At 38.1% G+C, this 25,092-nt stretch overlaps 1 protein-coding gene across 4 annotated transcripts in view; it reads right to left on the reverse strand.

Annotated features, from left to right (window-relative positions):
* Positions 1-22,177, reverse strand: part of FMO5 (flavin containing monooxygenase 5) — a 31,310-nt gene extending 9,133 nt beyond the window's left edge. For 2 of the 4 annotated variants that reach the window (XM_008063764.2, XM_008063763.2), the window contains exons 1-6: positions 21,739-22,172; positions 13,469-13,657; positions 10,805-10,967; positions 9,832-9,974; positions 6,169-6,368; positions 2,510-2,862 (exon numbers count right to left, since the gene is read on the reverse strand). In XM_008063764.2, coding sequence (XP_008061955.1) covers positions 2,510-2,862; positions 6,169-6,368; positions 9,832-9,974; positions 10,805-10,967; positions 13,469-13,657; positions 21,739-21,873 — 1,183 coding nt within the window. In that variant the 5' untranslated portion in view covers positions 21,874-22,172. Of the gene's footprint in view, positions 1-2,509; positions 2,863-6,168; positions 6,369-9,831; positions 9,975-10,804; positions 10,968-13,468; positions 13,658-21,738 lie in introns of all 4 variants that reach the window. The other 2 variants (XM_021715365.1, XM_021715366.1) reach the window with 2 other exon arrangements.
* Positions 22,178-25,092: the final 2,915 nt, after the last annotated feature.

Genomic DNA, 25,092 nt, shown 5'->3' on the forward strand with positions numbered 1-25,092 from the left:
TGGCCGGGAGCGGCCACTGCACTCCAGTCTGGGCGACCGAGTGAGACTCCAACTCAAAAAAAAACCAAAAAAAACCTCAAAGTTCCCTTTGGAAGTTTGGTAAAGTTATGGGGATCCTTCAGAAGATTTCTTCCTTCCAGGTGTTAGAAAAAAACCTAGAGGAATTAGCACTAGGCTGTTACGAGCCCAAGAAGCTGAGTTTTGGGTACATTTTCCCTAAGATCCCCTAATCCTACAACCATAATGCACTCTTCCAAATACTCGTTTTCCCTATTCCTCGCAATAGATCACTTAAACTTGAAAAAGAGTCTCAGTAGCTTAAAGTATACTAAGATGTTGTGGCCTGTTTTAATGAACCTTTCTTCTCTTATTTAATTGATCCAATTAAAACATCTATTTAATATGACTAGTATTAAGCAGACCTAATTGGTTACTTACACTTGATTGCTTATTTATTTCTCTCAAGGAGTACATAAACTACTGGACAGGACTGGAAGGAATTGAGAAATGATAAACACTTCGGGAAATACGGAAAAGTTTTTGATCTATCAACTCTAATACCATTTGCTTATTTTTTCTCTGCTGCCACGAAGATCTTCATAGGGAAGAGACAGCAGTAATTCCAACAGGAACTCTGAATAGTTTTAATCAAATATTAGTAATGATATCAAATTTTATCATAACAACTGTATAATCAATTATTTTATTCTTTAGAAGGAACCTAAAGGTCAGGTAGTTTCTCTATATTCTGAGGCTTGAATCTACTCCATATACCCCTGGCCAAATGGCTATCCAGTCATTTGGCATCCTTTCCCTATTCTTCTTGGATTCCTCACAATTTCAGAATTAGACCATTTCTGATAGGAAAACACTTTGAGGTTTTTTCTTAATATTAAGCTGATATTGTACAATCCTCAGGATTTCATGTGATTCTGGTTTGACCCTTTAAAACTATACTGAGTAAATCTAATCCTTCTTCCATGGGCTATTCATACTTCAACACTTTGAAGGTAATTTGCATTTCTCCTTGGATCTTATCTTTTCCAGGCTAAATCGCTCCAGTTTTTTCAATTGTACTTTAGATGGCATATTTTTCTTTCTTTTCTTTTCTTTTTTTTTTTTTTGAGTTGGAGTCTCACTCTGTCACCCAGGCTGAAGTACAGTGACACACTCACAGCCACTGCAGCCTCAACTTGCTGGGTTCAGGTGATTCTTCCACCTCAGCCTCCCAAGTAACTGGAACTACAAGCATGCACCACCACACTTGGCTAATTTTTTGATTTATTGTAGAGACGAGGTATTGCCAAGTTGCCTAGGCTGGTCTCAAACTCATGAGCTCAGCCAATCCTCTCACTTCAGCCTCCCAAAGTGCTGGGATTATAGGTGTGAGCCACCAGGCACAGCCAGAATGGCATATTTTCAAATCCCTTAAAGCATTCTTATCTCTCTCCTTATTTAATGAATTCCAGCATCGCTTTTGAAATATGTCTTCAGATGTGGTATGGCCACCAGCTTAGAGAAGAACAGTTGTACTGTTTAGGATGTTATAATTTTTTTGTTTTGTTTTGTTTGTTTTTTTGAGTTGGAGTCTCACTCGGTTACCCAGACTGGAGTGCAGTGGCCGCTCCCGGCCACTGCAGCCTCGACCTGCTGGGCTCTGGTGATCCTTCCGCCTCAACCTTCCAAGTAGCCAGAATTACAGGCGTGCGCTACCACACCCGGCTGATTTTTTTATTTATTGTAGAGATGAGGTCTCACTAAGTTGCCCAGGCGGGTCTCGAACCCGCAGGCTCAGGCAATCCTCTCACCTCAGCCTCCCAAAGGCGTGGGATTACAGGCTGAGCCACCAAGCCCGGCTAGGATGTTATAATTTTTAATGATGCTAGATTTAATTATGCCTTTTGGCAGTCACATCATTCTACTAACTCATCTTGAGCCTACTATCCCAAATACTGAATTTTTTTTCCCATGTACTTCTAACCAAAACTGAAAGAGAGAAGATAAAGGAGGGAAAGTGAGGATTTGAGAGGCTGAATATTCTACATGATGGGCTTGTCTCCAACCAGGTCTTAATTTTTGGCTGAAATCAAGTCATATCATGTCTATATTTGACTTTATCTGTAATAAAAGAAAATAAAGTTCTTTTACTTCGCAAATATATGCCAGCTGTCTAAAATCTATATAAGTGGATTCAAATCTGGAGTGCATATTAGAATTACTAGGACATAGTGATCTTATGCATGCTCCGCTCCAGACTTATGAAATAAGCATCACCAGGGATGAAGTCAAAGCATGCCTAGTTTGGAAAAATTTCTGAGATGACTCTTAGGCATGTCCATGGTTACAAATTACTACTTTAGATTCACTCAAAAATAAATTTACCAGTACTAACTTTGTGCTAGGCATTGTTATAACCATACACACTGTGTCACTATTTAAAAGCAAGTACATAAAGCAGAATTAAACATACCGCTAAGTACTTAAGTGGTCAATATGCACTATCACTTACCTTTAAATACCTGAGTAACCCAGCGTGCTTGGAGCTCTGAAATGGGCATAATGGCTCCCAAGGGCTGAATCAAGCCTATGATTGCAAGAGTTGGCCTTTCCAGATTAGGAGGGAAGACTTTTTTATACAGGCTTATCTTGTTTTTGACCACTTTGACAGAGTCTTCAAGAAAAGTAAAGGCAAAGTTATAGCCTGTGGCAAAGATAACAGCATCAATGTCATCCTCCCTGGAGCCATCTTCAAATATGGCAGCTGTCTCTGTAAATTCCTTCACATTTCCTTTTACCTTCACCAAGCCAGAAATTATACGATTTGGCAGGTCATCATTTATTGTTGGATGCTGACTCAGAGCTCTGTGAGTGGTGATAAAGAACGAGAGAAGGAAAAATAAGAAAGAGATCAGCGCCATATGAGTAACATTTTGCTTTGATATAGGTAATCAATATCCAATGATCTCCTATTCATAAAATTTGGGAAAGGTCTAATTTATACCAGCTTGACGCAGATCAAGATCTCAGAGCTGAAGCAGGACTTTGGGTAGCATTAAAAGGGAGGGTGTTGGAGGAGTGAAGAAAGAAGAGTCTTATTTGAGGAGTGCATGTAGTTTCTCAAGAAACAGTAATGTTCTGTGATATAAGGCCACAGATAGTAGCCTTAGATTGAATAGTGGCCAATAGTTTCTATCTACATATCAGGAAGTCTGACAGAACCAACATTCTGTTCAGTCTCATTTCTAGTTTCAAAATCCTAGAACTAGACTTAGACCATAATTTTCCAAACCGTGTAAGAAATTACACATATATAAAAATTTACAGTTTATAAGTTGCATTATGTGCATTAACTTATTTGATTCTCACAAAACTCTATTAGGAGGCAGGACAGGTATCATTGTCCTGGTTTTCTTGATGAGGAATTGGAGGCCTAGAAAAGTTAAGAATTCTAAATTCTAAGAACAATTCTAAATTCTAGGAATTTGGAATTTATATCAAAGTAATTTTCAATGAATTCCTTCAGGAGACTTTGAGCTTGTTTAAATAGTGTTTTCTAGGTGCCGCATAGGATAAAGTTACCAAATAATAATAAGGCAGGTTTCTAGTATCTTAGAGATTTCTAAAAAGCAGTCTTCATTCTTGAATCATAAGTTAACTCAGAATCCTTAGGCCATCATTTTCAGACACTGCTGGTCTAGCCTCAGGGATAGTATATATTTAAACAGCTATTACTGGTTTGTTGCATTTAGCTATGCTTTGACTCTAACCATTAGGTAGATTCTGTTCTGCATTACAACCTCATGATTTCACTGTTCTCTCCAAATCTGCTTCTTTTTTCTAGCAGTGTCATCATCCACAGAGTTGCTCAAGTCATAGAACCATGAGTCTTACATCTGGTGACCAAGGCTTTTCCCTTTTTCTCTTAACATTCTCAGAACAGTTTTATCTAAACCACTTCCTTACCTGGATGGTTACAGTTGTCTTTAGGGCCTCCTGTCCCATCCTTCTTCTATACCAGTTTTGGAATAATCATTCTAAAATGTATTTACTATTATGTCACTCACTTGCTTAAAATTTTTGAATGGTTTTGGGCTGTGTTCATTCCAGACCTTTTATTTATCAGAGCATACAAAGGTTTTCATGCTTGATGAACCTGGAGACATATTCAATCACTCTTCCACTCTTGCTGTGTAGTCCAGCCATACCAGACTACGTGCGGGGTCCTAGAGCAAAATGTACTTTTTGCTATTCCAAGACTTTGGACTTATAATTAGAATGCTACTCCTTCACCCTATTTGTTTGGCTATCCTATTATTCCATAGAGCTTCAATTTATTTTGCAACTGCTAAAGACATGCATGCTAAAAAAATTAGGTGAAAAGTTTTTGGGGAACAGTCTCCAAATATCACCTTAATGATTAATCTCAAAGGGAAAAACATATTTTTACTGTAGAAATTTGACAGATACCACTTATCTAAGTGATCAAATTTAGCATCATTACTATGGAATAAACTGACATCATGAGATAAATTGACATTATGTGGCTCCTTAGGTGACCTACCAAGAAGATCGACATCACCTACATAGCACATGTACCAAAGATATTTTACCTGAATATAATAAAGGAAAAACACCCATGCTGGTCCAAATTTAGAAACTTTCTACAAAACAGTGGCTTGGATTCTTAAAAAAAGGAATACAGACTTATTTCAGGTTAAAGAGACAGTACAACTAAATGCGACAGCGTGCCTGATACTTGACAGGATCCTGGATTTTAAAAAGAAAAAAAGCTATAAAAATATTGGGACAACTGGGAAAATTTGACTATGCCAATATATTAGATAATATATTTTATCAATATTAAATTTCCCAAGTATGATAATTATATTATCATTATGTAGGAGAATGCCTTTTTTCATATGCTAAGTATTTGGGATAGAGTATCTTGATGACTACAGATTACTTTCAAATGGTTCAGGAAAAATATGTACTGTGGCTGGGCACAGTGGCTCACACCTATAATCCCAGCACTTTGGGAGGCCAAGGTGAGAGGACTGCCTGGGCAACTTGGTGAGACCTCATTTCTACAACAAATCAAAAACATTAGCCAAGAGTGGTGGTGTGTGCCTGTAGTTCCAGCTACTTGAAAGGCTGAGGCGAAAGGATCACCTGACCCCAGCAGTTCGAGGTTGTGGTGATGGTGAGCATGCCACTGTACTCCAGCCTGGGCAACAGAGTGAGACTACAACTTAAATATATATATATATATATATATATATACACTATATATGCATGCTATATATGTGTGACTCGATCTATCTAAAGAGAGAGGAAAAGAAAGCAAATATAGCAAACTGTTAATAAGACAATCCAAGTAAAGGGTATATGGGTGCTCATTGTACTTACTACTCTGCAACTTTTCTGTAAATCTTAACATTTTCAAAAAGTAAAAAGTTGGTGGGAAAAAGAATTTAAAATCAGCCTCTAGAATGCTTTCCCTCCCTGGCTCTGTTGAGGACCTCATCCTTTATACTCTCATAGCACTCTATTTCTTTATTATACTTTGTTGCCTCTCTTCTCATTAGAGTATTTAAGATAAGATCCATTTCTTGAGTTCCACCATGTATAACTTGTGTTAACCTCGGGCAAATTACTTAGTTTCTCTAAGTGTCAATTTTTATATCTGTAAAACAGAGATTAAAATAGTATCAACCTGTAAGGCTATTATGAGGATTAAGTGAGATGATGTATATAACTCATCTTGTACTTTGCTTGTCTTATGGAAATTCCTCAGAAAAGTGAGATGTTATTATTTGTGTTAGAATTACTATTATGTCTTCCCTTTCTGTATTTCATGCCCAGCATGGTGCCTGGCCCGTAACAGGTGCTCAATGTTTGTTAGATGAACGAACAAATAATGCACTGCCCTCTACTATCATTTCATTGCTGATGTTGGACATCATGTCAAAATAACTGAAATCTGGGGATATGAGAAAATGGTTAATTCCACAGGGAATTATAGACTGAAAACCTGCAGACTGGTAGGTCTTAGACTTCTGTGGGCATTCTTAATGTATGGGTAGAAGTAGCTCTATGATTAGACTATGTGACCTGTCCTTATTCTTGTGCCTTGGCCATTACCCCTGCACTCCCGGCCTGAGAACATACCTGTGTTTTGGTTTCAGGCCAAACATTTCATGGTCAAATCTTTTATTCATCTTTTTTTCCAAAAATGCATTTATTAATGATTGACCACAAATCTTCGTCACAAAATGTTTAAGTCGAGAATTGAACAACACATCAAAAGGATATCCGTAGTCTCCTACACGATTCAGGACCCAAGTCCCTCTCCTGGTGCTGAGGAAAACCTGGGGCATGGGAGAAATTGTTTGCTTTGGTCACTCTGGTTCATAAACCTTCAAAAGCACTCCTATTTTTCTCAAGATTCAGTTTAAATTCATTAGTCTGGCTTTTTAGTCCCTGCACAATCTTTGTGGGGGTTTTTTGTTTGTTTCTTGCCATTTGTTTTCCTTCCCAAATACTAAGCTTACAAGTAATTGGTGTATTCACTATCCAAGAATATGACTTGCTCTGACCCACCATTTTATTTGTTTGGTGCCATTATGCCTGCTTGAAAAGCACTCTTTTCTCTTAACTCTCCAAGGCCAAATCATTTTTAAGATCTAGATCAAGAATGCCTCCTCCGTGAGGAAACCTCTAACCACTCAAGCTGACAATTTTTTTTCCATCTTCTGAACTTCCCTAGCACTTATCACTTATAGAACTTGTTAAAAATCAAGGAACAGTAAAGCTGGAAGTAACTGCAGAGCATTTAATCCAAAATCCTCAGTCTTTTTTGCCATTGGCATTATTTGTATTGTTACAAAAAAGCCTATTTATCATTTATATTGAGCATTAAAATTTCTACTCTCTTAATTTCTGTCTCTTCAGATGGACTTTCTACACATTTTTTTTTTTTTTTTTTTGGTCTCCACAGCACATCATCACTTTTGTTTAATGAGATTCGTGGCCTATAAGTCACCGTGCTAGGTCCTTTATCTGTATTCTTATATAGTCAATACAACAATCTCTTGAGGAAAGTATTATTACTCCTATCTTGTGGAAAGAGGGATGGAGAGGATGAATAATTTGCCTGAGATCATACAGCAAGTAAGAGGCAGACCTGAATTTCCAACCCTGGTCTGACTGACTCCAAAGCCTGTGCTTAAGAAATGTTTTATTGATTATTTAATGGGAAAAAAATTAAGATTGCTAGTAGAACAACAGGAAACTGGTAAATCTTCCTGTGTCTTCTGTTGGATAAAGTCCATGTTCGGAGCTGATAAAGGTTTGGTAGTCAATTACTTGGCAAAAGTATCATTTTTTTCTTCATTACAAAATTCTCTGGAGGTGGTTTCTAGAGTTGTAAGATTTATAAGTACATTGCTTCATGGTCTTTTGTCTAAGGTCTCATATAAAAAGATGACCTAACTACAGAGGGGTAATCTTTTACTTCACAAATATAGTCTCACCTATGGTAACTTTAAGCACTATAGTTATGTACATAACACAAGGCTGTTATGCAAATTAAACAATTTTGGGGGGTAAAAGATATAGTATATATAGTAAACATTTCATCAATATTAATACTAAATGGCTGTCATACTTATTTCAGGTTTGCACCTATACCTTGTTTTAAGCAAACAACATATTTACAAATCTGGATTTATAACAAAAAAAGTAAGTAAAATTGTTTAGTCAGTGTCATCTTACATGAAATTAATCTTGTAAGAAAGGGATGTTTTCTCTTTTCTTTTCTTTCTTTTTTTCCTCTTTTCAAAAGCATTATATACCAGAAGAATCATACCAAAGCGTGCAGGTTCATTTAAAGTTTTTGATTTAGCCGGGTTCGGTGACTCAGCCTGTAATCGCACGCCTTTGGAAGGCTGAGGTGAGTGGATTGCCTGAGCCCGCGGGATGGAGACCCGCCTAGGCAATTTGGCGAGACCTCATCTCTACAATAAATAAAAAACCAGCCAGGCATGGTAGTACATGCCTGTAATTCTGGCTACTCAGAAGGCTGAGGCGGAAGGATCGCCGGAGCCCAGCAGGTCGAGGCTGCGGTGGCCGGGAGCGGCCACTGCACTCCAGTCTGGGCGACAGAATGAGACTCCAACTCAAAAAAAAAAAAAAAAAAAAAAGGAAAAAAGGTAGAACTTAGCGACTGAGTTTCTTCAGCTTGCATAAGTGGTGTGACAGTGTTGCTCCAGGTATGCAGATATAGTTTTACTATCCATTTTCCTAGGCTTTCTCACAACATAGCTACCTTATCTCCTCCCCTCTGAATGTTTTGTTCTTTGGCAAACTATAGTTTCTCATGGCAGGTAAAGCCCAGCTCCTTAGAACTGATCGTTTGAACCCTATGGCATTAAAGAAGGCTCCTGCCACGGGTCCCCACTACATATCTTGCACATTCTTCTACCATAGCACCCACACATGTTGTTACACTTTCTTGTTTATATAAATTATTTTATGATAAATGCTTGTTGAATTAATTCACGGGGTAACATATGGAATCACTTTTGTGGTTATAGATGAGGATAGTACTGAGAAGAAATGTTATTGGAACAAAATTGCTGAGTAAAGGTCATTTAACAAAATTGTGGCATTAAACTTCTATTTTATTTATTTTTTATTTTTTATTTTTGTGAGTTGGAGTCTCACTCTGTCGCCCAGACTGGAGTGGAGTGGCCGCTCCCGGCCACCACAGCCTCGACCTGCTGAGCTCCGGCGATCCTTCTGCCTCAGCTTTCCAAGTAGCTGGAACTGCAGGCACGCGCTACCACATCCGGCTAATTTTTTATTTATTGTAGAGATGAGGTCTCGCCAAGTTGCCCAGGCGGATCTCGAACCCACGGGTTCAGGCAATCCACTCACCTCAGCCTCCCGAGGCACGGGATTACAGGCTGAGCCACCGAGCCCGTCTAAACTTCTATTTTAAAATAGTAATTGAAAGTATCTTTGTGGAGAAGCACAGATTAGTTACTGAAAAACAATCAGACATTTACCTATTGCCAAGAAAGTTATGATTCAATAAACACATAATTGACAAAAAATAATATTATTTTTCCAGGAATTTATAGTGAAGACGCTATCTTTTCAGTTCAAAATCTATATGATTCAAACACCAAAACAAAACCAAAAAGGGAGATAGAAATTGCTTTAGAGTGAATATCATTCTGGGTCATCTAAATGTATGCAAAGGCTGGGGCAGACTAGGTTGTTTGCATGCTCTACAGCATAGATGCTCTTTATACTGATATTGACATTATGTTTTGAAAGATTAGATTGCTTCTTTTTCCCATTTGGGGAGCAAAAAGGAAAATTCACCCACCATTTTATGAATGAAATGTTGGCAATGATCACAAGTGTGCTTTCCTTTCCATCAGAACCTGGCACTCTACTTGCCAGCAGAATATCCATGTTCTGAAAGCTGCATTCTAACAACCTTTCCCAGCAATTACTTGGTATTTATCAAAGCCAGAGGCACACTCTGAGAAGGTGGCTGATTGGGATCATGAGCACAGTCTGTAGCTATGACTTAATTTATTAGTGTGAGGTCAACTAAATGATGGAACTCTAACTGGTGTCCTTGACTCCTCCATTACTATTGATCATAATGTTGTCAATGGAGGCAATGAAACCAAGCTCTATACTTGTCACTTTCACTGATGATCTATTGCAGGTATCTGTACTCGCTCTCGGGTCCATCTGCAGTTTCCTTGGTGAGAGTGAAGCTAGAGTGAGGCAATGTAATTTACTGATTCAAACCTGCTTGGCTGTGTGGCTAATCTCCACAGCCAGATCCCCTCCAGAATTCCCAATGCCAATTATAATGACTCTCTTTCCAGTGAATCTCTCTGGGTTCTTATAGTCTCGACTGTGAAAGTATTGTCCTTTGAACTTCTCAATTCCTGTAAGAGAAGGGAAAATGATTATTGGGTGATGGTTTATATGATGGATATAATTTGTTAAATCACTTGATCTTTTTGCAGAGTTTAAAGTTTAAGCGAATATTCTCCATATGTTCTCCCATTTATTCAGCTACTTTCTTGCCTTTCTGAATATTTTTGCTTATTTTATTTTCCATAGCCTCAGAGTAGGATTTCCTTATCATAAGTAGTTTGCTTAACTCAGAATCTGTTTGTATTTTGGATCTGTAGACTCACAAATCCAAACTACCCCAGAAAACCTCCATTCTCTTTTGTCTTTCCATCCTCTTAAATACTTACTCTCATTTCAATTAGAATACATGTTCTTTTTTTTTCCTTATTGTCAAGATGACCTGAGATATATATTCTTATATGCTCTAGGATATACATAGAGTACATTTTTTTCAAAATGAAAACGCAGGCCAAAGACTGAAATTAAATTCTTCAAGCTTTTATTTCTTTCTTAGAAACTCAATATTTCTGTTGGTTTGCTTGATTGCCGAAAAATTCCTCATTCAACCTAATGGTGACCAAGAACTCCACATTTTTTCTTTGATCCTTAGGAAAACTAAAGCCATTGTGAAACTGAATAGATAGAATCCTAATTTTCATTTAATCTTCAAAGTTACAATTATCTCTACCCCCAAAATGTCAATAATTCGAGTTACCCTAACATCTTTCAGGAGAAAGTGCAGAGTTAGAATAAGCCTTACTTCATCCCAAAGGAATCACTCAAACTGCAATCCTCCCATTCTTCAGGGGTCAGATTACAGGCATGATTCAGGGATCTTCGTTCCTGGTAGGTGACTCACCAGGGAAGCTTTCCAGGGGTAGGTGAGCATTGGTGTGATGGCCAGTGCATACCATGACTCCATCAAAGACATTCATCTCCTTTTTCCCTTCAGACTCAGTGACCACCTCCCACTGGCCTGAAGTAGAGAAATCAGGCCGCTTCTTCACACTGCACACAGTGGTCTGAAAAGAAACGTGATAAATACAGGGGACTTTAATCACAACCTAGACAGAAGACACCCCTGACATTACTTTCCTTGGAGAATGTTACATAAAGGGCTGACATCACAGGCACCATCACATCATAAAGCCCATGCAGGGATATTTGATTTTCATACTCCACAAATAAAAACTGTCTTGTTTGGGGTTGTGATCAGAGTGAGACAACTTCCATGAGGCAGAATAAAGGAACAAGCATTGGCTAGCTAATGAATTTTCTGCTTCTAGAAAAGTGCAAGTCACTGTGCCTCTTTGCCTATGCCCTAAGGCACTGTGACATCTGGATAAAGCCTGGGCTTCTGTGACACTCCAGACACTAAATGCCTATTATTCTCCCAACTCCCAGATATCCCAAGACCCTCTGTTGTCTTCTTAGCCCAAGTCTTGTTCTCACTGGCTAGCTTTCAACACGTAACTGAGCTACAGGGCTCATTTTCCTAATAGAGTAGAAAATTCAGTGGCTCTCATTTTATATAAACAAATCTCTCTTTGCCTCCTATGGAGCTCATTTTGCAAGTAACTATAAGGAAAGATACTGTGAGATGGATAGTGGTATAATTTTTAGCTTTTTTTTTTAAACAAAAATAATAAATATGGGTTACTCTACTCAGCCTAAGGAAACACTACGTGCTTCTGGGGCCTATGATTATAATGTTTTTGTGGACTAATAGAGACACCACCCTTGTATGCTGTAGCCATCCAGCACTGTTTATAGTTCCTTTCTGTCATGTTCTTTTTTACCCAGGCTAGTGCCTCTACCCAGATCACCCTTTTATTCCTTCTTCATTTGGTAGACTCCTACTCATCCATCATGACTCAGCTTGGACATTTTCTCTTCTAAGAAAACTTTCCTGGAACCTAATGCTTCATGTCTTGATAGGTTCAGCAGCTCTCCTCTGAGTTGAAATGTATACAAGAGGGGTACCCTCAAAAAACCCTGGAATTTTTAAAAATTGTGTATGTATCCTTATATGTTTAATTCAGTCACCTTCAAAGTACTCTTCATTAAGTGTCACCTATAAAGATGCTTTTTCCACTGCTCAAAATAGTTTCTGAACTCATTGATTTTTATGCCTTTTGGTACTTAAACCATTTTTTGTTTCACCTCTCCCACACTGGCAAACCGTTTCCCTCTGAGGAGTTTTTAAATCAGGAAACAAACCCAAAAAAGGGGATAGATCTGGTGAATGGGGAGGGTACAGCACAGGGGTCATGCTGTTTTTGGTCAAAAACTGCTGAGCAGTGTGGTATGGCAGGTGCATTGTCATGATGGAAGAACCAGTCACCAGTTTGCCACAACTTGGGACTTTCTTCTGCAAATTGTAATGCAACCTTCTCAAAACTTCAAGATAACAACTTTGGTTGACTGTTTGATCCAGAGGAATAAATTCTGAGTATAATTTATATACTGCCCTCCAAAAGATAATTCCATTTGGGGGGTAGTGGTCCCCCTTCATAGATCTCTATATATCACCCTGTTACTCTTCATTTATTTTTTTCATTATATGTATAAGAAAATTTATGTTTCATTTTTTTGTCTTCTTAATGAGACTGTAAAGTTACTGATATTTCTTTTTTGTCTTTGCATCTTCACTGCTTAGTATGGTGACAAACTTGTTCAACAGTGTTGTCTAAACAAGTAAAGAGAAGCACCACTGGGCTATACATGACTTACTTTTGAAGTTGTCGCTAAATGTTACCATTTTATTATTGTTGTTAAACAGAAAAGGGCATGATTTAGCAGAATGGTTAGAATGCAGGTTTGGGCTTTTTGCCAGTGTCAGAAATATCTGTTCTTTTGTGGTCTTGGTTACAAATTATAGACAAACGATGGAAGACTTTAGAGCAGGAAGGAATCACTGAAGTGGTCTATTGCAATCACCTTGTTTTACAATCAAAGAAAGTAAGACACATTGAAGTTGAGGAACTTGTCTACCATCACAAGTTAGTTAGTGACAGAGCAAGGGCCAGAATTCCGGTTTTTGTTCCCCAGTTCAGTGTTCTTCCTCTACACCTCAGTTAACATCTTTGCTTCCTCAATAACTTCCCAATAACTACTTCACTAGGTTGTTGTGATGATCATATAGAATAATGTATTGGAAAGTACTTCAGAAGGTATAAAAGGGCTAGGCAGTAGTCAACAAGTTGTGGAACCAGAGTTTTTAAAGTTCCCATACCTATCAGTTTCCTTCTGTAACTGAGAAAATATTCCCCCTTATCGGTTTTATTGTAAACAGTGTAAAATGAAAGTAATAAAAACATTCTGGCATATGGCCTCCTGTATCTGTAGCCAAAATATATAAAAGACAGACCATCCAAGAGAGGATAAAGAGTGGAATCTTTGCCTGAATAGGATAGATACAAGCACATATCAAGCCAATCTTTAGAAGTAAATATTGGTAAATGAAACCACATTACTCATTTCCTTGACAAGCAACTTCAAAGACACCCACAAAATTCCCTACCTTAAATTGAATATACTTTACAAGGTCAAATTCTTTGGCATACATCCTGAAATATTCCAGGACCTTGGAGTTGTGCATGAAGTTAGGATAATGATCTGGGATGGGATAGTCACTGAAGCACATCATTTCCTTAGAAGTATTGATGATCACTGATTTGTAAATACTGGCCCTTCCTTCTTCAGGATTTTCCTGCAATAAATAAAAAAACATTCATAGCAACTTGAGAATTATCTTCATAAGTTGTAAATAGCCAAAACACATTTGAATAAGTTTTCTGAAAAAAAAGTCAATTAAATCACACACACACACACAATCTCCATATCGTCCAGTTTTTGCACCCTGTGTAGTTCCTTCTCCTTGAATTTGACTTATCTTTATGACCTGATTTTGATTAACAGCATACAGCTGAAATGACACTGAATGACTTCCAAGACTAACTCATAAGTAAGTAGTCCTGCAGCTTCTGCCTGGGCCTCTTTGAAAGCTTGCTTTGGTGGAAGCCAGCAGTCATGTAAGAAATCCAACTACTGAGAGTCCACCATAGTGTGAGGAAGTCCACCCTTAGCCACATGAAGAGAATGTCTGAAATTTTTTAAATATGCAGCCAGTCCCCAGAAATTCTAATTATCCCAGCTGAAGTTTTAATTATTTGGACACAGAGTTATGAACACTGAGTAACAGTCTTTTATATGAGTAAAAATGAAGTAAAACAGGAACATATCCTGAAGAGAGTGTTAGTAAAATGTCTATTTCAGCCTTTTAAAGAAATATTCAGCATTGCTGACAAAGATTTATGTTAAAGAAAAATAAGGCCAGCACTGTTCATAATACAAAAGTGAAACAACTGGGTAACCTACTTGATCCCCTCCCCCTGTGGGAGCTTTTCTGTCCTCTCAACAAATCTTGCTTTCAAACAAAAAAAAAAAGTGAAACGAGCTAAATGCCCAACAAAAATGCACTGAAATTTGAGAATGACTGCTCTAGATCCTTGCTACCAAAGTGTGGTCTATGGACCAGAAGTAGGTGCATTATTTGGGAGATTATTAGGTCTAACATCTAGGATCTACAAAGAACTCAAACGTGCTGAAAAGAAAAAAACAAACAGCCCCATTACAAAGTGGGCAAAATATATGAATAGACAGTTCTCAAAAGAAGACTTAAAAGCAGCCAACAGATAAATGAAAAAATGTTCAGCCTCACTAGTCATCAAAGAAATGCAAAGTAAAACTACACTGAGATACTACCTAACTCCAGTCAGAATGGCCATCATCAATAATTCAAAAAATAACAGATGCTGGAGAGGATTTGCCATAAAGGGAATACTTCTACACAGTTGGTGGGAACGTAAACTAGTACAGCCTCTGTGGAAAACAGTGTGGCAATTTCTAAAAGTTCTAAAAATTGACCTTCCATATGACCCCGCAATCCCCCTACTGGGAATATACCCAGAAGAACTCAAATCACTCTATAAGAAAGATACTTGTACACATATGTTTATTGCAGCATTGTTCACAATAGCAAGAACACGGAACCAACCATGATGCCCATCAAAAGAAGAATGGATTAAAAAAATGTGATACATATACACAATGGAACATTACACAGCCATAAAGAAGAACAAAATCATGAACTTCGCAGCAACCTGGATGGACTTAGAGTCTATAATACTGAGTGATCTTTCACAGAACAAAGAACTGAGTATCACAGGTTCTCACTCATAAGCAGACTTTGAACAACTATCGTAAGACTATAAGAAAAGGATTGACAGTAGCAGGAAACTGCAGGGGCATGGGGGGCAGGGAGATGGGATTGGCAATAGTGGGAAACTGCCTGGGAAAGTGGGGACACACCTCATCAGCAAGGGTAGTTGCACAATGAATATTTGTAAAACTAACCCTGAATTTTACCCCACAATTTTAAAATAAATTAAAGGGGGGGGGGATTGCACACTCTCAGGCCCTTTCCCAGACCTTTTAAATCAGAACCTACATTTTAGCAAAATCCTCAAGTGATTCAGATGCCTATGGAAAGTAAAATGCTTTGCTTTAGATTACATTAGTCCCCAATTCAGTGTTGTTTCTCCTACAACAAACTTCTCAAAAACTTCCTAATAACTACCTCATGGGGTTATTATAGTGATCACATAAAATAATTCAATATCTACCCAGCCTGTTATTCTGTCACTGAGATGTCACAAATGACACATTTTCAAATTTATTAGATTTTCAAATATTGTTTTTACTATGGAAAATCACCTTAATCAATGTGAATCCCCTTCTTCTATTTTATTCCAGAAATGAACAGATATTGGGATACTGGATATTACAAAATGTGAAATGGCCACAAAGGAGAGTGTTTGTCAGTTTTGTCCACATTTAGGATTGTTTTTGTCTCATTTTTATCAAAGAATTAAGTCTATGAATCTTAAATAGATCATTTCCATTTCTCTATACCATAAGCCAATATTTTATTTCTTTTGACTACTAATAACATTTTCACAAGTCTCCTTTCAAGTCTCTTCTTCTCATTTGTCTCACCTATTGCAACAAATGTGTTCTTTCTAAGATGTGGCTGGGACTACATCTCTGCCCTAATTAAAATTTTAGACACTGCCTGATTTCCTATAGAATACAATTCCTATTTCTCAGCTTAGCATTCAAAGACGTCCATAATATCTTATAGTATATTCTTTATCAACCAACTAGATTGTAAGCCCCTTGAATTGTATTCATGGTTTTGCTCACAGCATCTACAATTATAAATAGCACTAGGTAAATGTTTAACAGATGTATATCAAATTGTATTGAGAAAAATATGTATGGAATAAAATTTCACATAATGCATAACAAACTAATAAAACACACCAAAATTTATCTCAAAAAGAATTGATAAGCTATATCTCATTCTCCAAAATTTGTCCTAAGAAAAGTTGCAAAATAATATAATGGTCAAATGCATAAAGATATACATTTTATATTATTTAGAATAGCAATTAATTATAAACAACTTTAAATGTCCCCAAAATATGCAAATCATTTGGTAAGTTATAGTATCTCAACATGCAGAATTTATCTCCCATACTACCCCATAGGTATCCTGGTAAATATATAAAGTAGATCCTGCCACTCCACTGTTTAGGGTTTCTACTGATTCCATCTGGAAAACAAAATTTCTTATTTTGAAAGTTAGCCCATTTCACAGACTAGCCCAGTCTACTTTCCAATCTTCATTTAGTGTCCTTCCTAATGAATCTTAAGCTTCTAAGTCATTAACTTGTTCCTGAAACAATTTAGGCTCTTGCACAGCTTAAACCTTTGCACACATTACTATTTCTTCATCTGGAAAATTCCTATCTATCATTTAAGAAGTCATATCAAATGTCACTTCTTTGAAGACGAATTTTCTGTTTTCCCTAGAGTTAACTGCCCCATTCATCTTCCATACTTCCAAAACTCTCTGCTCATATTGCCATGAAGGCAACTTAAACACATTATATTATTAAGCATTTGTTCCCATGACTGTAGGCCCCTGAGAGTAGGGTATATGCTTTATTCTTTTTATATCTGTTATCAGTTCCTGATATATAATGGATGTGCAATAAATGCTTTAAAATGAATTAATGAATTACAGAGACACCAAAAACTATGATTTTGAAGTACATGTAGGAACATTAAAAACGATCTATGATATAACTTTAGGTGAAAAAGTAATATTGCATAATTTATGTGAAATTAAATTTGCATTCTAATTACCAAGTATGTAAAATAATGCCTCCCTTTGTTTATATAATTATAATTGTATAATATCTCTCTGCTAGACCTCTTTTGAGTATACTTTATTTTAATATATAAAATTTGTAAAAAAGGAAAACTAGCTGAATTATTAATGAAGTAGGATTTTTTCCTTTTTCTTTTATTTTCTTTAAAATATTTCTATAACATAGTCAAAATTCTCAGCAAACTAGGAATAGAAACGTCTTCAATTTGATAAAGAACATCTACAAAATATCTATAGCTAACATTATACTTAATAGTAAGAAGCTGGACACTTTTTCCCTAAGATTGGGAACAAGGTAAGAATGTCCTCTCTCACCACTCCTATTCAACACTGTACTATATAAGTCCTAGCTACCACAGTAAGACAAGAAAACAAGCCAGGCTCGGTGGCTCAGCCTGTAATCCCGCGCCTTTGGGAGGCTGAGGTGAGTGGATTGCCTGAGCCCACAGGTTCGAGACCCGCCTGGGCAGCGAGACCTCATCTCTACAATAAATCAAAAAATTAGCCAGGCATGGTAGCGCACGCCTGTAGTTCCAGCTACTTGGAAGGCTGAGGTGGAAGGATCGCGGGAACCTAGCAGGTCGACGCTGGGTGGCCGTGAGAGTGCCACTGCACTCCAGCCTGGGCAACAGAGTGAGACTCCAACTTATAAAAAAAGAAAAAGAAAATTTTGTCTTTAACTGTGGGCTGTGTTTAGTGACTTTCTTCCAAAGAGTACAGTAGGGAGGAAAAAAATAACAACTTTACAATGGCAAAAACTGACAACCACCACTTCCAGTCAGGACATCAAGGTTAACATCAATAGTGATAAGTTATCTTGGTTGTGAGTCCATATAAAAAATAATGCTAAGTCATAATGATAATATGTATCCTTGATATGATGTGATGGGAATGGTACCTCTATGGTCTTCCAAAAATTCATAACCCCAGTTTAACCATGAGAAAGACACCAGACAAATCTCAATTGAAGGATATTCTTCAAAGTACCTGACCAGTAATCCTCAAAACAGTCAAGAGCATAAAAAATAAGGAAAGTCTAAAAAATTGTCATAGTCAAGAAGAGTCTAAGGAGACATGACTACTAAATGTAATGTGCTATCCCGGATGTCATCCTGGAACAGAAAAAGGTCTTGGGAAAAACTGAGTAAATCTGAATAAAATATAGACTTCAGTTAATGTGTTAGTACTGGATCACTAATTATAAAAAATGTACTAAAGTAAGATATTAATAATGGAGAAACTGGATATAGGGTATACTGGAACTCTCTGTAGTATCTTAATAAATTTTGTAAATCTAAAACTTCTGAAACTAAAAGTTCATTTAAACATGTTGTTTGTACTTAGCCCCCTTTTTTTTTTCTGAGTCACAGTCTCTGTCTCCCAGACTAGAGTGCAAAGGTATGCTCACAGCTACTGCAGCCTTGACCTGCTGTGCTGAGGTGATCCTTCGGCCTCAGCCTCCTGAGTAGATGGGACTACAGGTGCACACCACCATACTTGACTAATTTTTTTTTTGATGTATTGTAAAGATGAGGTCTCGCCATGTTGCCCAGGCTGGTCTTGAACTCCTACTCACCTCGGCCTCCCAAAGGGCTGGGATTACAGGCATGAGTCACCATACCTGGCCCTCAGCACATTTTTAAAAATTAAAATAAATTAATGAATGGCAGGGTAACTTTAGAATTCAGATGTTTGTGAGGGTTGGGGGGCAGGTAGGAGAGGCACACTCCTAACTTCTGACTTTTTCATTCATTCAATAGATATTTCTAAAGTCCCTCTGTAATAAAATTCTGTATTAGGTGCTGATAAATATAAGTCTGTTCCTATCTTCCAAAGGTTCAAAGTTTAGTGCAAGGAGTATAGTTATGCTTCCTACAGCAGGTCTGTTGGGATCACTGAGTAAGACCAACCACATTCTCTTTGACAGAACTCACACGAATACTCTTTTTCAAGTCACTAGCCACAACAAAGTGTTATTCTGTGTCAACATAAAACTTCAAGCCCTTCTAACTACCTGAATGGATTCTAGGTAAGTTTTTATCACCGTCAAACCACTGCTTTATAAAGGGAGTGAGCACAGACCAGTTTGGATCAATGAGTGGAAAAAGAAGCTTCTGCTCCCGGATTTTACAATTTCCTATCATCGATGAATAAATTTACCCTCTAAAAATTTTGTACATTGATTATATTTCCTACCTAGGCACAAGGCTCACACATTTGAGTAGGAAGTCCATATAAGAAAAGAGACGGCATGGCTTGGTGGCTCAGCCTGTAATCCCAGCACTTTGGGAGGCCGAGGTGAGTGGATTGCCTGAACCCGTGGGTTCAAGACCAGCCTGGGTAGCTTGGCGAGACCTCATCTCTACAATTAATCAAAAAATTAGCGGGGCATGGCAGTGCATGCCTGTAGTTCCAGCTACTTGGAAAGCTGAGGTGGAAGGATCACCAGAGTCCAGCAGGTCACCGCTGGGGTGGCTGTGAGTATGCCACTTCACTCCAGCCTGAGCGATGGAGTGAGACTCCAACTCAAAAAAAAAAAAAAGAGAGAGAGAGGGAGAGACAATAGGGGATGGAAGGTGGGGAGTAAAAGCAAAAGGGACTGAAGGCAGTAATAAGGATGGAAGGAAGGAGAAAAAGTGACTCCCCTTCTATGAGAGGAATGAGGACAGTTTAGGTTTTCCATTCCCTTGTCAAACTCTCAGAATCTCATGGGACAGGAGCTGCCTTTGAACTGTTGCTCTCAACCTTGTCTGCATATTGGAATCATCTGGAAAGCTTTAAAAAAGAGAGATAGGAAAATACATGCTTGGCTCTAGAAATATAATGGTAAACCACAGAAAGAGTGGTCTGTCTTAACAGAAGCCAGAGTGTTATGATGAAATTACCTTATTTATTTTCAAGGAAGCAGTTTGTAAAATATTGAAATTTTACCAAGAGAATAATCAGAAAAAAAGCCTCCAAGTTAATTCTTAAGCAGAAAATAAGTTTAAATCACTTTGGAGATAAAAGAAACCGGGTAATCACACAGGGCTATGGACCACCTCCCCCCGCCCAACATCCTCCCACCCTCAGTTGATTTCATGACTGTTCAGTAATTGCCAAATCTGCCTACGATGCTTAGTAAGCACATCACATGCATAGGTCCCACCCTAGGCCTCTGAATAACTGACATGTGGCACTGTGCACCTGGCAGTGTTATAAATGACTGACATAATTATTCTTTCACTTACTCCCCATAACAACTCTGTAAAGTGGGTACTATTATTATCCCCTTCTTAAAGATGAAAAAACAGAGATACAGAGAGGCTTAATGATTTGCCCAAGGTCACACTGCTAGTAGGTGACAGAAACAGGATTTAAAGCCAAGACTGTGATCTTAACCTCTACACAACATTGTTGCTGGACTTTAAGAGTAGAATTTTCTGCTGGTTTACCAAAAACTAATTAATAGATTTTTTTTTTTTAACCCATGCCCAAAACTGATATGACAGTGGCCTGTGGGTCTGCTAAGGGGATACCCTGTGGATCTGAATAAGGACTCTTGTTAAATGCAATCAGTGCAACAACGGAGCCAAGGTGCAAAAGGAACGTGCTTCTGTTTAACTGAGGAATGCCATAAAGCTACTTTTATGTAGCTGGTCAACACTGCTAGTTTTTATGAACCATGAAGTTAAAACACATCTCGGGCACCTCAATACTATTTACTGGTTCAAAAAATGATCTTAAAAGCATACACAATGCATGTCAATTTGGAGAACGACAAAGGTGGTTGATTAAGTAGTTGACATTTTAATACTGTTACAGGTTGCAGGGCTGAATGTGCATATTAAAACAATTGTAATTTAAAACAGTAGGTGCAAGGACAACCCAGTTGCAGGTGCACTCTGGTCCCTTCCAAAGACAGAACTTTGAACTTTGGAAAGAAAAGTTCAAAACAAACAAGGCAATATAAAACAAGACTGTATATTCTATTCAAGGACTAGAATTGTCAGAAATTACCTAAAGTGAACCAGAATTTAAATAATAATAATAAGTTTAGAGAAGATTGAAAAGGGGGATTCCTAGAAAGGGTAAGCAGATAATTCTAGCACATTTACCTATTAATACAGACCAGGAACAACCACTCTTAAGTTTTTTTAATCCCCTGTGCATTTTCTAGTGTTTGTAATTTTGTTACCCTTCCAGATTGTTTTCCTCTTCTGGACAGCAGCAAAACTCATTAAATTAAAAAGGTCTCTATGCCATTTTCATAGACAACAGAAAGGAAAAATAAGTGATATCTGCGTTCCATTTTGCTGTCAAGAGGAACTTGCATACAACCTGAGGTGATGGTTGCTGAGAAGTCAGCAGGTTGAATTCTAGCAGGTTTAATTACTGTGCTCTTAACCTCTACACTATACTGTGGTGTCACCATAGTCCTTGACACGAGATCAAACGTCTCAAGCACCTAGTTGCAAGGAGAACTTCAAGTATCAAGGGGCCGGGAGATGTACCTGGAACCTCCAGAGCCCTCCAATGTCATCAGTCCTTTCAAAGCAGACAGGTTCCAAATCTTCTTCCAGGCAGCACTTGATGGAAGTGAGCCCGCTCACTCCCCCACCAATCACAGCAATTCTTTTCTTGGTCATGGTCTCCGGAGTTCTTCACTTGTGGGTCAGAGTCACCTGTGCTAAAGAAAGGATGACAAAAGAAAAAAAGCACACATCAGTCAACACTTTTCAAGGGCGATTTTGGCCATAACATCCAGATAAACATTGTAACAAGAGGTGCCTTCGGGAAGGCCAGATTCAGCTGTCCTTCTAACCACAGGAAATCGCTCAGCGTGAGATGGGATAAGCCGAGCGCCTGCAAGACCAGAGGTGAGAGGGCTCTGCTGTGATACCGGACCTCCCAGCCTTTCCCGGAGCGGATCCTTCAGCTGCGTTCTGGAGGCTGCTCCTACTTGGCTGTTTTCAAACAAATATAAAGCAGCATTTTATGAACAACAGCAACGGCCAGCGGGGAGGGGCTGTTCCGCTCCACCTTTCAGCCACCACCCCGCCCTCTCGGCGGCAACCATTCTCCCTCCCTCAACCGGAATAAAACGTGGGCTGAAGCTGCTTCGGAGGAACAAACTTAACTCCTGCAACTTCTGTTTTTCAGCTGGAGTCGCCCGTACTGGCAAGCACTCTCTGCAGACCGAGTGTTGTCAGTCTCCATCCTTCCCCGCCTCTCTAAGTCCACTTTTAACTTCCTGGTCTTTGGCTTAAAGTGACAAACTCCTGCTAGTGAAGGGAAACTGTCAAGCCCAAAGCACGTCTTGCTCCAAATGCTTAAGTGGAGAACATCTACTTTTCAGGGGGTCTCGTCCCCTTTCCATCTCCTCCTCCCCGCCTCAGGGAAAGTTACCTTAAAATTCTCGTGCTCTGAGCTGAATGCTGGGGTACAGTGAGGTCTGGATTATGTTTCCTACTCGGAGAGCTTACATCTTAGTGGAGAAGAAAAACATAAACAATTTCTATACAATAAAAATATGTTTAACAGTGTGTTCTCCCACACAGTTATATGAGTAGTTAAAAATACCAAAGACCCACTTTTAAGGTGTAACTTCTCAAATATAAAATCATGTAGAACCACATATGTAAGGGATATGGGACTTCACTCACTGAGTAGAACAGAACCAGCCCAGGGTTCTATTTTGACAGGTGTGAAGGATTGTAGGAGGCATGGATTATGGCTGTTGTCATGGCTCATTGTTTTCTACCACTCCCTGAGGCAATTTTGCTCTTCTATTCTGAACCTGCTAATCTGGCACTTTTTCAGGAAAGACAACTGCTGTTTTGTTGGTGTCATTAAATGTATTTCCTTATTTACAGCAATTTACCCTAATTAATATTAATATTTGTGGGACCTGTAAAACCCTTTAGAGACTGATATCTTTCACAAAAGCTTTCAGTTATAAATGTGAATTTATACTAGAAAACTATCTTTTAAAAATAAAATTCTAAACAGAGTGTTTTAACACAACCATTTTACATAATAGAAGTTAATTATTTATAAATTGGATAATTTTTAATTAGGAGATGCTAATTAAAACGAAACTCGTGAATACTTTTAACCTGAATATTAATCTCTCCCTACTGAATCAGTTTTACAAACTCAGAATAATGCAGTAATTACATTTAAAACCTAATCAACATTTTAAAATGTAATTCTAATGTTCCCCTTACTTCAGTTGTCTTATGATTAACTACTTTTGAATTTAGCAAATGTGTTTTGTGTTGTTTTAAAACTACTTGTATAATGTTTTAAATCTTGACTCAAATTTTCTGTTTGAGCTAACTGCCAATTTGCAAGTAAGTAAATTTCTTTTTTTGAGTTATAAACTACTACATGAAAATTAATATACAGACTCAACTCAGTTACTTATGTTTTTAGAATAGAACAGTAATACAAGTGATAGGTAATAATGACTAATTCCAAAATAACATATGTGAGACTTTTGAAGGAGTGTATGTGTACACATGTATAACTGTGTTTACAGTTTCTACAAGGGTCCAGCCCAGGAAAAGCTTTGAACAATATGGTCTCACCTTTACTCAGGTGCTCTCCCATTTTCCAGTTCTTTCTGTTATGTCTGCATTTTTCCTACATTCTTTCCACAAATATTCCCTTTTGGAAGCCACTTCCTTTAGGATGGCAGCTTCATAAGATAGAATAGGCTTGGAATTTGTTTGAAAGAGTGCTGCAAGGAAAGCTGCCTGACAAGCACTGGACTGTGGCATGAGAAATATACTTTTGCCAGATTACAATTTGGAGAGTTATTTACTCAGAATTAAACTCTTAATAAGTCAATCCTGCCTAGTGCAGGAGCTATTTATAGCACAACATCTACTCTATGCCTGTTATGTGCTAGGCATTTTGTTAGGCAAAGAGGAGGGAGGGAAAACTCATATCTAAAAAAAAGATGAGGGGATAACGACAGAACCTTGTGGATGCTACTTTATATGACAAAAAGAGACTTTGTGTGATTAAACTAAGATTGTTGTGATTATTCTGGATTATCTGAGTGGGCTCAATATAATTACAAAGATTCTTACAAGAGGGATATTTGGGGGAGATTTGACTGTAGAGATAACAGGTCATGTGAACAAGTGGAGCAAGATGCTATGCTGCTGGTTTTGCAGAGAGAAGGGAAGGGTTCAAGAGCCAAGGGATGCAAAGAATGCAGCTCTAGATCCTAGAACAGGCAAGGAAACAGATTTTAGCACCTGAAGGAACACAGCCCCACAGATACTATGATTTTCACCTAGAGAAACCCATTGTGTACTTTTGGTCTCCAAAAATGTAAGCTAATAAATCTGTATTGCTTAAGCCACTAAGTTTGTGGTAATTTGTTACATCAGCTATAGAAAACTGAAACAGATATGACTGTGCAAGATGGTAATACAGGGATTTGTCCAAAAGTAACTAGTCTGGAAGTCACCTTTTATCAATCAGTGTATTTGAGACTGAAAAACAGTCAAGGCGCCACACTGATGTGCTTCCAGTGGAATGCATGCTGTACGCCACCACACTCTCCCACACAAAAACCAAAGCCATGGAATAACTTGCCCTTCATTGATTTTTCAAAAATGTTTGGAAACACAAAATAAAACCCATTTAAAAGACTTAAAGATAATGAAAAACACCATAAAAAACAACAACAAAAACCAAGAGAAAAATCCTCAATAAAGAAAAGACTAGGACTGGGCATGGTGGTTCATGCCTATAATCCCAGCACTTTGGGAGGTGGAGGCAAGAGGATTGCCTGAGCCCAGAGGTTCAAGACCAGTCTGAGCAAGTTGGAGACCTTATCTCTACAAGAA

Source organism: Carlito syrichta, unplaced genomic scaffold (assembly GCF_000164805.1).
Source record: "Carlito syrichta isolate Samal-C Ts95f unplaced genomic scaffold, Tarsius_syrichta-2.0.1 Scaffold307024, whole genome shotgun sequence".
In the NCBI taxonomy this organism is placed as follows: Eukaryota; Metazoa; Chordata; class Mammalia; order Primates; family Tarsiidae; genus Carlito; species Carlito syrichta.